We start from the raw sequence: 15,289 nt of genomic DNA, 5'->3' as shown, positions 1-15,289 counted from the left end.
CACACCAACAATGAATTTGATTGCGCTGATAACTGTTAGCCTCGGGCAACTTAATTGCTTCTGTTCAGTCCCCCTCCATGTCTTCAATTAGTAAATTGGTTGATTTATAGACATGATAACTTGAATTTCACATTTCTTTTGAGAAAATATATAAAGATGTGATGAGTTGAGACGCGACCTTACCACGGGGCGGTAATTGCTGCGATCGGCAATATGCTGCCTATCTGCCTTTGTACTAATAAACATCTGCTGAGCTTGTTGCATGAAAAGCTCAACCGGATTTAAGCTTGTATCACCCAAACTAATACGAGATATAATTTCACACACTCCCTGACCAGTTATTGTTTCTTTTCGTTTTGGTTGCTTAACGGAGCGGTGCAGAAGGAGAAATAGTCCATCTGTCAAAATGGATCCAAGATCAATTGTTTATGTTCCCCTCCAAATGTCATATCCTCGAGTGGGATACAAAGCAAACGCACAAAAGCATATCTAACATTTTTGGAATTGGTAGCCACACAGCTGTGAAAGCGACACTCTGATCCCAAGTTTGATATATTTATTTTAAATACAGTACCGGCTTTATTTGCCTCCGCTGTCCTGTGCTGCTAGTCAAGTGGCTCGAGGCAGTGATATCTTTTCTGTTTTTATCCTGTAGGTAGACTTTCCTTTAAGAGGAATTCATTTTTAACCTGACTTGTCAAAATCAGTTGTTAGTGGCGTTAGATTCACCATGAGTAAATTAGTAGCCTGCTAAATAACACATGGAGATTTTGTTTCCCCGCTGTTGACACCTCAGTGGTGGTGGCCAGTGTGTGCTAGTCTAGTCATGTTCGTAAACATGCTGTGTTTACATTTAAGGCTTTTTCATCACGTGGGAAAGGAGTGGCTTGCCCTCTCCTGGTCAGCGATGAGATTCTACCCCAGGAGAGGAGTTCAAGTACCTTGGGGTCTTGCTCATGAGCGAGGGCGGAAAGGGGTGGGAGATTGAATGGGTGGATCGGATCAGTACAGTAGTGTCAAACATACGACCTGCGGGCTGGAACCGGCCCCCAATGAGGTTCGATCAGGCCCGCAGGATAATTTAAAAGTGAAAAAAATGCATAAAAGAGATGGAATGAATATTTTTATTAAGGTGCAATTCATGGCGTATCCACTAGGGGACACGCTGTTTTGACCAGAGTAGAAGACAACAGCAGTCTCAGTCTGTCACTGAGACAACCCAACACAGCAAATGCTATCAAGGACATGTGAATACTTTATTCTTTATACATTTAATAGCACTCTCCTTAGTTTGTAAGGTGTAGGCAGGGATTACATTTAGATTTTATATGCGCATGTGTAAATGGTTAAAAAATCCCTTTCTTTATAAATCTCGTTTAATCTTAAAGTGCATTACTATATTTTTCAATACCAATTACTTGTTTCAAGTTTTGTGCCTCTGTACAATCAGTGGGATCAGTTGCAATGCATATATGTGAATGATAAAAATCAATTGCACATTTGTCTCAGGAAATCTTAAGGTGCTTCATGAAATGTTTTGTAAAAGATATGTTCTTAAATTTCAACATTTTCCTAATGTTCTTGTGTTTCTTTAGACCAAAACAAAGGAAAGACATATTATTTTGGTTATTTATAGCAGAGTATGGTATAATTTTAATGGTCCGGCCCACTTGACATCTACCGAGGCCGTATGCGGCCGACAATGTGAAATGAGTTTGACACCCCTGGTGTAGCGTCTGCAGAGATGCGAATTGTGTTAGCCTGTCGTGGCGAAGAAGGTTTCGATTAACCAGTCTGTCTGCGCTCCTACCCTCACCTAATAGTAACGAGCCGTGGGTCATGATCAAAAGAACAAGAGTCCGGACGCAATTGGCTGAAATTTGTTTCCTCCGCAGGGTGTCCGGGTTCGCCTTTAGAGATCGGATGAGAAGCTTGGCCATCCTCAAGAGTCAAGCCGCTTATCCTCTCTCTTCAACTTTCATTATCCATTTAGTTTTAAGAAAATTACTTCATATAGAAATAAAATGTCTCAGTACTCTAACCCTAAAAAGAATGTAAAGTCGTGATCATGTTGTCAATTTATTTTTATAGCAACCAACCTATGATCAACAGTATACAGTTATTGCTTGTTTGAGTGGCCTGGTTGAATTACGGATTCCATGCAATGATCGAATAATTTGCAACACTTCTCTTGCTACTAATGGCAATTTCAGGGTCCATCAGAAATCCTAAATATCAGGAGTAAGATCGTTGAACCACACACAAGCCACACTCATTTATAAACTGTGCTAGTTTATAACATGCACACAAATACAATATTACACATAGAAATGGAAGAGAAACAACAAGTGCCAACCTTACCGGGAAATGGAAACAACACAAAAACAACACGTTCTTGGGATCAGGGAAAATACGCAAATGAGAGCTGCAGGAAGCTAAGGGAATAAAGTCCCGATTTATAGTCCGACCTTTACACTATTTGTACGATCCTGTTTTTTTTTTCCTTTTAGAAACTAGTTGTTTTCCATCACACTCCATCGCTATTAATAATACCCATTTTCTCCCCTTTTCCTTACCGCCAGACCTTCGTACTTATTAAAGGCATGCCAGACAATTGGCTTGACTTAGTTGCACCATAAAATGGAGGCTCCATTCTTTTGTCACAAAGATGCCTTTTCAAAGTCTTGTCGCTGATATTTCCTGCTTATTGAAACATTTCTTAAAACCCCCCATTCAGAGCTCACATCAGCTAATAAATCACATAATCCTTGTTTTCTACTGTTTGGTACCAGCCCACCAACTTGGAATGAGTGCAGTATTGTGGAGCTCTTCTAAGGGTTTTTTTCCCCCTCTTTGCCTTTGTAGAGCTTCATATGACACTGTGAGCATCATAGAGCGAGCCTAGATCAAAGTAGCGCAGAGTGGCGGCCACCAACCTCATCGCATGGCCCTTTCACCCCATCACCCACCCTCAGCCATTAATCTCCTGGGTTCCAACGTGCTTCCCCCACGCCTGCTGTGTATTTACACAGCTGACCCATTACTGTTTGATGTTCAGTAGGAATCACAGGCACCAGTGCTGGCTTACTGTCGCGCGCACATGCGCGTGCACGACTCATCAACTGGGCTGCTCAAACTTGATTCATTTGTGTCCAAGCCATTGGTGGTTTACATTCAAAGCATTTGTGTCCAAAGCATATTTCGGGACCGACACTCTAATTCAGCTTTGCTCTACAATGATTACTTTTAACTGTCATGTTTTCCTAATTTCTGAAGTTTTTACGAAGAAGCGTAATCTTTGTCTGATCCTTTGCTACGATCCCTATCTAAGTAGATGTGTGAGGGTTGCAGAGAGGGTTGGCCTGCTACTGGATCAACATCAAGGTTGAATTGTTCACCCCAACATGGCGTCTTTCGAAAGCTCTTTAAAAAAATAATAATAAAGGACCCTTGTTGTCCTTTAATGTGTCATCCTGGAATTATATTTAATTATAGCTTCCTAATTTTGTCTTTGAATCAGGTGCTTATTTCAAAGAAAGTACTTTTTTAAGAAAAAAAAATCTTGCTTCATAAATAGAAGCACATCGACTAACCATTTCCGTGTTTAGATTTGAGAACCAGTTATATCACGCTTGCTTTTTTTCCCATGTCTCTGCAATAGGCATTTAGTTACACAAGAGGGAGATGAGGTCCTGTGCAGCTTGCTTAGTCAGTGTTTACTATGGATGTGACAGGCAGGTTAACCATGATACATACAGGTCACACAACCTGCCAATCAAGGACGGTTGGAAACTGCCCAAATAGTCCCGGGAATAAAAGTCTAATCAGTAAATGTAAGTGAAAACCGATGTGTGACACTGTCTTGTGGAAGACACCGAACGTTCTCCGTAAGGTTATTGTTTTAGCTATCATCTGGCGTTGGTTTTCTGTACCACTTGTCATCATTAGAGTCACAGGTAACTGGAGCCGATCCCAGCAGACTTTGGGCAAGAGACATGGTACACCCTAGACCTGTAGCTAGCCAATGACAGCAAACCACTCACACTCACCGCTTCAGTGTGGACAATTTCGAGTCGGTTCAATTAGCCAACCATGTATGAAAGGAAGGAAGCCAGAGTACCTGGAGAAAAAACAACCCCAAGCATGTTGTGACCATGTCAACTCAAAACCGGATGCACTGAGCCAAATCTTATTTTAGTTTATTGTATATATTTTTTTTACAAACCCCCAAAAATCCAAACCCCCAAAACATTCAGTATACATAATAATACTTGGAGACATAATACGATATAAAATTAAAAGCCCCATATCAGCAGGCCTCGGCTCCCATACCGTTTTCGCAACTCTGAACAGGATCAACAATATGCAAAATATATGGATGGATAGACCTTTGCTGAAGTGCTTTAAATGTCATTCTGAAGGGGCGACAAGGTTTTAAACACACACACTGCTGTGACCGCTTCGTGAATGTTTTCCTTAATATCCCTCCCTGTGTGCTCCTTTTCGTTTGCTCTGAGCAGAAAAAAGAGCGGGAGTGCATGCAGCTGCGTTTAGCTGTGCTTCATAGTGAACTGCAGCGGCAGAGGAAGGCTCTTGGCAGAGAAATAGATGTGCGGCAGAAGGACATGGCACAGCTTCAGAAGAAAGGTAAGATGTACAGGCTACAGGCAAACAGATTTACTTACGCCACATGTAAATGAATTCATTGATGCCAACAAGCTTACAAATTCACCCAAACAGCTATCTTCAATGCATACATGCACTCAAGTCACCAACTGTATTTATAGAGCACTTTAAAACAACCGTCGCTGTATACCAAGTGCTGTACATGGAGCAAAAAAGTCATACAACAACAAAGGATGAAACAATAAATTAATAAGAAAGACCGTAAAAAGCCCCAAAACAGTAAAACTAAAATCCAGTCTCTGCTCAGTCAAAAGCCAAAGAATAAAAATGACTTTTTGAGGGGTGGAGAAGCGCAGAGAGATAAGGTTGGGGGAGACCATTTAAAGATTTGAAAACAAATAATACAATCTTAAAAAGCACTCTAAAATGAACAGGGAGCCAGTGAAGGGATGCCACAGTAGGAGTTATGTGCTAACTCTTACGAGTACCATTCAAAGGGTGAGCGGCAGCATTTTGGACCAACTGGAGATGCTTGATGGAGGATTGGCTGACTCCAAAATAAAGTGCATTACAGTAATCCATCTAAGATGTGACAAATTACTGTTTCAAAGTGCTGTTGAGAAAGGAGAGGCTTTACTTTCGCCAGCTTCCTAAGATGAAAGAAGCTGAATTTAACAACAGCATCAATTTGCCTGTCCAGATTAAAATCCATGTTGAAGACTGTTGGCTTTTGGTAAGAAGCCAGTCAGACCAAGTCTGCAGGATTAGATGTACAAGGGCCAAACATCATCACTTCCGTTTTCTTTTCATTGAAAGTCAAGAAATTCAGTGCTATCCAGTTCTTGATTTCCTCCAAATAGGACAAAAGTGGCCTGAATTAGATTGTCGAGTTTGTAGCAGGTTATGTTGCATATTATAGTATGCCCCACATCGTAACTTCACTTCATTTGTCGTTCTGAGTGTTGTGTAAAGTGCCCTTGAGCCAAGCCCTGAACACAAAGCCATTTGTGGGAGAAGTTTTTGTCAAATGCTTTAAACTGAGTGAATGTTGCTCAACAACCGCTGTTACCGGTTTAATGGTAATGCAGCTGTGTATGAAAGTGTGGAACTAATTACAGCCCAACACAGGTGTGAGGAGACGAATCGCAGGAAATCAAACCAAAAGAGTACGGTAACAAAAAAGACACAATGAATGGAATGTGAAAACACAACCACAAACACACTTAATTTAAAATATCGTGCCGTACTTGTGATTCAGGCATTCTGTGCCAGGGTTTGACTCAATCCCATCGTGTCTGCAGTTTCTTGCGTTGGTGTTATTTGAGCTGAAATGTAATTTACCGCAGCTCCCTCATGTTCATTGGGAAGTGGAAGGTGAATGCGAGGGCATGGCTCATGAAGCTTGGTTTGTCAAGCTCACGAATGAATTAACCCAAATTCTAGCGCAGGTGTACTCAGGTATGCTAGCGCCAAAGTATTTTGCTAGTTTGTGCGCCTTTGTCTGTTTGTGGAGGGGATCACCAAAGTTTGACTGGACGGTTATTAAAGAGGCAAAAAAAAAAGTGCATTTGTAACCAGGGAATCCCAAACTATACTTATGAACAATGCTGTGTTTTCTTAAAATGTTAAATCAGCCCAAAACAATTTGTTTTGCTACCATGCTCAATTGATTACACTCGTGGAAGACAGGTTTTACCCTTTTTATTTCAGCAGCACATTTTTGGCCTGACTCGATTATTTTATGGACATTATAAAGTGCTTATGATGACGCTTAACATGGCAGTGGAGAGTTTTTCCGACTTTCAGTTGAATTTTTGGTTTGAATTTACCCTCCGCCCGACTTGTTTTACACCCACAATCTTAAAGAAGCATGCGCAGTTGATTTAGTGTAAGTGATGATTCCATTAAAACCATTTGTTTTCCATTTGTAAATCTTGACACATTACAGTGCTAATTAGATTCAGGCTTCTTTGTACATTTTAGTGACGGTTTTGCACATTGGTGGAAGTGCGACGTGATACATCCCTCGAGGGCATCCGGAATGGATTGTTAGCCTCCATTCCTCAGCGCAATCTCATCTGTACCTGGCCGTGTGGTCTCCACATTTCTCACGTAGCTAAAGGGCCCATTAGCAAATAATTCAACCTCCCCGGAAACTGGCCTCTTTCAAAACAAATGGCCTCAAAAACCCAAACATCTTGGAAAGACTCTTTCTGCGTGCGTGTGTGTGTGTTGCATGCCTGTATGAGAACTACAGTAGCAGATAAAGATGAGTTGAGCGTCAGCTGCCGATGTTTTAGTGAGAAAACAATGAGAATATTGCTACGGACTTGCCTCTTTTTCATCTTGGACATTGTTGGCATAGTAAACACAAAACCTGAGCTGTTTGTATTATCCTGATGACAGCTATAACGGGCCACTTGGTGCCTGCTAATCCACTTGGTGGGACAGACTCCTGCTAATTTACTTGACTTTCGGACTTCTGCATATTTTGCGCACAATTCATAACAGAAAGCTGAGGCGAAAATCGTTCTTTCCTTTTCACAGATGTGAATTTAAAATACAAGCTGTTCACCCCTAGCTCCTCAGTAGTGGATTTGTCGGGGGTGGGGGGGTTACACTCTAATTTCCTTTCTTTGAGCTTTAGAAGACAACATAAATCAGGCCGTGAACGGCGTTTATTATGATTGGTCAAACTAGTTTTTCTTATGCTTTGTATAGCAGTCAGAGCTCCTGGCCGATAAATGTCAGTTGTGTGTGTTCGTTATAGTTTTGTGCAGCAATGGTATGCAGTGATATTTAACAAAACAAATGAACTTCAGAAAAGGTCTTTTATTCAAGCTAAAAACCATGAGGGTTCTTCTACCGGTGGCTCAGCGGGACACATTTGCTTTTTCCAGTGGTCTTGACTGAAACTCGGGACTTACTCGCATTGCTGATTTAGTTGTCCTTTTATTCTTAAAACATGATGTGGCGGAGCTATTGGTGGAATTTGGCATCGTCCACCCCCCACTCAGTGTGGTCTCATGGTTTCAAAATGCTCCGAGTAACATTTGAACTTGTTTGTTCTAAAGACATTCAAGCATTATTTATGGCCACTTTTTGCAGTTACCAGGCTTTTTCCTGGCTCAAATTGAGGCAGAGGCGGTACCATGTTGACCATGCGCCATGACGTGCATGTACAGTCATGCCTCGGTTTTCGACCACAATCCGTTCCAGAAGGCTGTTCGAAAACCGATTTGTTCGAAAACCGAAACCATGCTCTTTTTTAAAAAAAAAAAATCTTGATTGAACACGTCTGTTCACAATGGAACGCTACACGAGGAAGCGTCACTTCCTTGTCTACCAGAGGAAGCATCACTTCCTCGTGTAAGGAAGGCGAGAGGAGTCAAGTGACGCATTCAAGTGCGCTCAGTTTGTTCGAGAACCGAAATTCAGTCGTCATCTGAGGCATAAAAAAAGCTCAATTTTTGGTTGAAAAGCGATTTGGTCGAGAACAGAGACGTTCGAAAACCGAGGTTTGACTGTATTCTGTAAATTCAACGGACTCACTTTCTTTTACAGGAAACATACTTTGTTACGTGTTCAAACAATCCATCCATCCATCCATTTTCCGAACCGCTTTATCCTCACTAGGGTCACGGGGCGTGCTGGAGCCTATCCTAGCTGTCGTCGGGCAGTAGGCGGGGGACACCCTGAACTGGTTGCCAGCCAATCGCAGGGCACACAGAGATGAACAACCATCCGCGCTCACGCTTAGGGACAATTTAGAGTGTTCAATCAGCCTGCCATGCATGTTTTTGGAATGTGGGAGAAAACAGGAGTACCCGGAGAAAACCCGGGGAGAACATGCAAACTCCACATAGGGAGGCCGGAACTGCAATTGAACCCGGTACCTCTGCACTGCGAGGTCGACGCGGTGTTCCAATAAGAATATGACTATTATCATGTTAAAGCATCCATTTATTAAAACTTGCATAGAAGAACGATGGGCACATAGCTTGTGTGGTGGGGGCCAATTTTGTTTGAGACAATCATAGATTATTTTAAAGCAGGCTTCAAGCGCACTGTGGTGCAAAAAAAAAAAAAGAATCTTAAACTATACTATTTTAGTTTTTGTAACTTTATTAGTTGGGTCTTTTTATGTGGAATACACTTCCTGACACAACTGACCCATTTTTTATTTAATCCAAGCTTGGGGCTGGCAGTTGCTGGATATAGAGGCACGGACCAAAAATTGTATCCGTGACGTCCATGTGAAAGTCAGCAGCATGTACCCCACTACACCTTGCCTATTGTAGAGGTCGCAGAGTTCAGGCCACATTGCACAACACTGAACTGGAGTTTGTCATACTGTGAAACCCAGCCAAGAACCGTGGGACCTGAGGTTGTTTTAGTCAAGAGATTTTAGTGCGCTTCCTGATTGATTTATTGCCATGATGATCATTTCAACAGCAGCTGGCGCAGCCTTTTTTCATTATATATCCACGGTAAACTATGGATCCTCAATAGTGGGTAATTTTTTAAAATACAAAATTACACATATCCAATTCGTGTACTGCACGCATATTGCTGTATTTTATCTTTCTGTGCCAGTAAAGTTGGTGACGAGATGGAAGAAGAGATTGGCAGTGCTGGGAATTACATGAAAGCAACAATGCAATAAGAGATATGGCCTGTCTGATCTGTGTCTCTTTGAAGAAGAACTGCTTTTTTTTTCCTTTTTCTTTTTTTTTCTCGCCCCCACCTCTGTTCCTGCGGGAGTTTGAGCTCAATGTCGAGCAGAATGGCCCTGGGTGCGAGTTTTCTGGTCAAAGTCTGTTTCTGCTTTAGAATATTATTGCTCAAGGTTAGAGCCATGTGAAATACTCTTAGCTCACTTACATGAGCAATGAGATGACCCGCTTATTAAAATGATCATCATTGCATTTGTGATATGCAGGATTTAATTTTTGCATTGCATTTTGCTACTTGAAGTTTGAACCGTGCAACTATTGCAGTGTCATGGATAAGTCTTCTGCACAAGTTTATTGCTTTGCAGTTAACTATCCTTAGATCTCACCTGAACTGTTTCCAGAACAGAGCACCCTCACACAAGGCAATTCAATCTTTTTGTCTTATGTGAGTGTGCCTTGCTCAAGCCACTTTGTAAAATATAAATTACCAGAGAAAATCAGAAAAAGGAACAAAGTCAAAGCCATCGGTACTCTCCTTCGTGCATATGCATTTCGGATATATTGTGTGATTAACGTGATTGTTCCTCCCCACAGTTTGTATGATAAACTCGACCTTTACACAGTTAAAATAAAACAAACAAATCGACATAAGGCACCCAATGAGAAAAGTTGCAGTACTGATGTGTATTTGAAGTGAATTTTTTTTTTCAAACTGCCAGTTTAAAAGCGAGTGAAAAATAAAGACGCTAGAGACTAGGTCAAGATTTTATTATCATATGAAATAAGGAAATGAGTAAGAACAATTAAAAAGATAAACATCCATCCATTCATTACCTGATTCTCTTATCCTCTCGTGGGTCGCGGGCATGCTGGAGCCTGTTCCAGCTGTCTTTGGGCATATAAAACATTTTTTTTTACCCAACAGGATATCATATTTCATCACCTTACTGTGGTGGAGGGATTTGCCTGTCCCAATAATTCTAGGAGCTAAGTTGTCTTGGGGCTTTAGGCCCCTGGCAGACTCACCCATGGCAAATAGGTCCTAGGTAAGGGACCAGACAAAGCACGGCTCAGAGACCCCTGATGATGAGTGACAAATTTGGAACACGTTCTCTCTTGCCCGGACACGGGTCACCGGGGCCCCCCTATGGAGCCAGCCCTGGAGGTGGGGCTCGCTGGCGAGCGCCTGGTGGCCGGGCCTGCACCCATGGGGGGGCCCCGGCCAGAGTCAGCTCAAAAAGGCAACATGGGTTCCCCTTCGCATGGGCTCACCACCTCTGGGAGGGTGACAAGCTCGGTCATCCGGGAGGGACTCAGAGTCGAGCCGCTACTTCTCCACATTGAGAGAAGCCAGATGAGGTGGCTCGGGCATCTGCCTAGGAAGCCTACTGTACGCCTCCCAGGTGAGGTTTTTCGGGCATGTCTCACTGGGGATATATTGTGTGATTAACGTGATTGTTCCTCCCCACAGTTTGTATGATAAACTCGACCTTTACACAGTTAAAATAAAACAAACAAATCGACATAAGGCACCCAATGAGAAAAGTTGCAGTACTGATGTGTATTTGAAGTGAATTTTTTTTTTCAAACTGCCAGTTTAAAAGCGAGTGAAAAATAAAGACGCTAGAGACTAGGTCAAGATTTTATTATCATATGAAATAAGGAAATGAGTAAGAACAATTAAAAAGATAAACATCCATCCATTCATTACCTGATTCTCTTATCCTCTCGTGGGTCGCGGGCATGCTGGAGCCTGTTCCAGCTGTCTTTGGGCATATAAAACATTTTTTTTTACCCAACAGGATATCATATTTCATCACCTTACTGTGGTGGAGGGATTTGCCTGTCCCAATAATTCTAGGAGCTAAGTTGTCTTGGGGCTTTAGGCCCCTGGCAGACTCACCCATGGCAAATAGGTCCTAGGTAAGGGACCAGACAAAGCACGGCTCAGAGACCCCTGATGATGAGTGACAAATTTGGAACACGTTCTCTCTTGCCCGGACACGGGTCACCGGGGCCCCCCTATGGAGCCAGCCCTGGAGGTGGGGCTCGCTGGCGAGCGCCTGGTGGCCGGGCCTGCACCCATGGGGGGGCCCCGGCCAGAGTCAGATCAAAAAGGCAACATGGGTTCCCCTTCGCATGGGCTCACCACCTCTGGGAGGGTGACAAGCTCGGTCATCCGGGAGGGACTCAGAGTCGAGCCGCTACTTCTCCACATTGAGAGAAGCCAGATGAGGTGGCTCGGGCATCTGCCTAGGAAGCCTACTGTACGCCTCCCAGGTGAGGTTTTTCGGGCATGTCTCACTGTCAGGAGGCCCCGGGGATGAACCAGGACATACTGGTGAGACTATGTCTCCCGTCTGGCCTGGGAACGTCTTGGATTTCCTCCGGAAGAGTTGGAAGATGTGGCTGAGGAGACGGAAGTGTGGGCTCGTGAGAGTGAATTGGTTTCAGACAATGAAGCAAAGCAAAAGCAAAACAAAAAGAAAAAAAGGCTGTAGCACGCAATCTTTATAAGGCATGATGCCGAAAACTTTGCCAAGCCATTGACACTACCATAGAGACTTATAAAACCTTCCTCATCATTGTGAAGGAGCAGCAAGAGCTGCAGCGTATCACCACGTTCCTCTAGCCTTAAAGTCCTAGCAAAATTTACAGCTTCTCCCAAAGCGCCTGAACGAAAAGATGCGATGCTACGGTAATGTTTGAAATCATATCAGTGTTTTGGGGTAATAGTTTGTGGTATTTTTATTGATTTACCCAATTAAACGTCATAGTTCTACTGGTATTTAGAGGCTGACTGTGTCACAGCCCCAATTTGTACCCTGATTTGCATGTTATATTACATATTATTCATTTTTTCCAAATACTTCATTTTTTTGATTGTATTTATGAAACAATTAACTACATTTTTGTTGTATCTACATACAATGACAATAAAGGCTTTGTGTTGGATTCTACTTTCTCTCCAGTGTGTGCGCTTGCTGATGCGTGTCAGATTTTTCTATTTGCAAATTGGATATGTCTGGTTTCTGTGTCATCAGATGGAAATGGTTTTTCTTCCACTCATCAAAATGATTTGATCACAAGTACAAATTACTGTTGCAGCCAATTATGCACTACTCTGGTTGTTCGGATGCAGCAAGACGTAACGCAACATGCACCCATTAACAGAAGCTTCCCCCCCAACCCTACCTTGTTGTCTTTTAGGGGAATTGTATTCTGCTCAACATCAAAGTCTGAAGGAGGAGAGAGAATCCTTAACTATGCTGCATAAGGAATGTACGGCCAAGAGGTATGTGTGAATCTTTAATTCTCTCCCCCCCAGCACCGAAGACACTTTGTAATGCATACTACTAAAGGATGTGGCACAATGTGTTGCCTAGCGCCTGAGATTACAGCCTGCACTATGCATTTTGTACTTCATATTTGTTCTCAATTCAGAGTATGCATGTCGTGTTTATAAAAAAAAAAAAAAAAAAAAAAAACAGTATTAGGTTGTTTGAATTGGCCTCAGGGTTTACTGAATGTGCAGCGGCTGTCTGCTCTGGATCCAGTTTTGTTCATCTGAGAAGTACCAGGCAGTCACGGATGGTGAACCAGAGACTTCTCAAGGCCAGAAAACATGAAATTAACATCAACACAAGTACATCTGCCTAATATCACTTCCTTGGATCTACAGTACATAATGTTATTCAAATATAATTTATTGTCAAATTTAAATGGCTGTAAACCATTTGCAAAGGAAATTGCACACACGGCCTGGAGCCCCCAGTCTCTTCTTGCCAGTGCATTTTATTTCCAAATAAATATGCCATTGTGGATTATTCTCTCGACATCACACTGGGATTCATTGGGTGTATTGTTCTCCACTGCAGAAAATGTGTGTGTCCACAATATGTCAGTTTTACATGGAACTCACGTTTTCTTTTTTTAAACCATAATTAACACATAAATAAATGTTTAACTTTTTTTTGAAGGAGTTGAAGGATTAGATAAACTATTTTAAATGGTTGCTGATGTGAAACAAAAGTTTTTTTTTTGTTTCCCCCAAAGTTTGTCACCATGTTAGGTTTTGAACAAACTCTCTGCTGGTGGTACCTGAAGGCTTGAAAGAGCAGACTTTACAAGCATGTACATGGAAAACACGCTTGCACGTTCGTGGACAGAGATTTGTGAAGGGCACGCATCTCAGTTTAAATGATTAGATAAGGCAAAGCCCCATTGGACAGTTTGAGCGATTTCAGATCAAACCATTACACTCTAATCTGTCTCCTCTTTTGACTCAGCAAAGCAGGCGCACGTTCGAAAGAAGGTGAATGATAAGATGCCACAATCTTTTTTTGGAATGATACAAAAGATTGTTTCCTCAAAGATTTCAGACAATAACAGATATGATTTTGTGTCAGAATGTTGAGGGTGGGGGGGGGCAATTAAAAGGTGTTTAAATTTGATATACTTTGTGTTATTTCAAGCCAGAAAATATCCATACAGCAAATAAAACCAATTCAAAATGTGATGTTAGTCTGAAAAGTACACTGCAAAAAAATGGCCTGTTGATGTTGGGAGCAAACTCTGTAATGGCAATTTAAACTATAATAAGGCAAGATGAAATGTAAAAGACAGGTCCAGCTGACCATCACGGCACCATGCGGGCCAACTTCAAAATAAAAGCTGACTAAAGGTTCTTGCGTTGGTGTCAATTTATTCTTTGGTTTGCTTTCATTGTGAAGTTGGCCTTTGCTTTGTTAGCGTGTTACGTTATGAATATGTTTGCAACTTTGTTTCAGCTGCAGCGGTTGTGAAAGCTCTATATAAATAAAGCTGTGTTGTATTGTATTGTATTCCCTTTAGCGTAGCTCGATCCATTTTTTTTTCTTTTTTAATTACCGTCCAACTCAAGCAAATGCATCCTCACCTCTTCCTCATTGTTTTCCCTGCGTTGGATGGTATCTCCCCAGAGAGCAGTTCCTGAAGTTCAATGCCCAGCTCACCTTCCGCTGCCGCCAGCTTCTCTCTGAGCTTTCCTACATTTATCCCATTGATGTGGTGAGTGCAAAGCCATTGTTCAAAAATTTGTCACAGTAAAGTATAGAAAGAAACGGCCCAATTGTTACATGTTACCCCTGACATTTTGTTTTCAACTACTGTGACATTTTTTATTGTCCCCATACCCACAGTGTTAGGGAAATTCTCTTTGGTCATTGTTATTTTAATACTTGAAATACCGCATGCCTGTTTCTCATTCTTATTTTAATTCCACAGGCAAATCCGTCAGATTATGTTATCTGCGGTGTAAAGCTGCCAAATTCTGAAGACTTTCAAGGTAATTTATTGTCTACCAGCATGTGTTTCATGGTTTTACTTGGATGAGCTGCAGCAAGGCATGCTGAACAAATATTTTATCTTGGCGACCACGCTGCCTTTAATGTAGCTATATCGTGGAGAAGCGACATTATTCAATATGTAGCAAGTTCGAATGACTTTCCCTACAGGCATTCATGTTTAAATTACGTCGGGGGAAAAAAAATAGATCTGTTGATCTGGAGTTTTAATGTGTTTAATTTTATTTTACCACGGGAAACTCGAAGGGGCGTATGCTATGTATTCTTAGTCGTCGGTCTACTCACTGAGCTACAGATGGCAGTAGTGTGCATTACAGACCGAGCTAGGGACAAGGTTACAAACACTCTGCCTCTTCACTGCAGTGGAGAAAGTTTAGGGTTGACAAACATATAAACTATGAAAGTTAAAAAAAAAAAAATCTCTATCACAAGAATTGCCTGCAACCCTACAAATACGAATATTCGTAATAATATAAATTAGGTGTGGGGTACGGCATGATTGTGGAGGAGCAGAAATCGGAATTTACGTCAAGGTTGTTCACACTTCAGACTGTTCACACAAGCGTTCGTCTGCTAGTTTAGGCATGCTCTCAACAGTGTTATAGAGTAGGGATTTAGCGAAATGAAAATTGTTGGCCGAAC

At 41.9% G+C, this 15,289-nt stretch overlaps 1 protein-coding gene across 1 annotated transcript in view; it reads left to right on the top strand.

Moving 5' to 3' along the window:
• Positions 1-15,289, top strand: part of uvrag (UV radiation resistance associated gene) — a 55,803-nt gene that overhangs the window by 9,974 nt on the left and 30,540 nt on the right. The window contains exons 8-11 of the mRNA XM_019895277.1: positions 4,521-4,647; positions 12,513-12,597; positions 14,264-14,351; positions 14,568-14,628. Of these exons, the coding sequence (XP_019750836.1) occupies positions 4,521-4,647; positions 12,513-12,597; positions 14,264-14,351; positions 14,568-14,628 (361 nt within the window). The remainder of the gene's footprint in view (positions 1-4,520; positions 4,648-12,512; positions 12,598-14,263; positions 14,352-14,567; positions 14,629-15,289) is intronic.

This window comes from Hippocampus comes, unplaced genomic scaffold (genome assembly GCF_001891065.2).
Source record: "Hippocampus comes isolate QL1 unplaced genomic scaffold, H_comes_QL1_v1.1 scaffold177, whole genome shotgun sequence".
Lineage (NCBI taxonomy): Eukaryota > Metazoa > Chordata > Actinopteri > Syngnathiformes > Syngnathidae > Hippocampus > Hippocampus comes.
The sequence above is the reverse complement of the archived record's forward strand: the minus strand, read 5'-3'. Positions and strand labels throughout refer to the sequence as shown.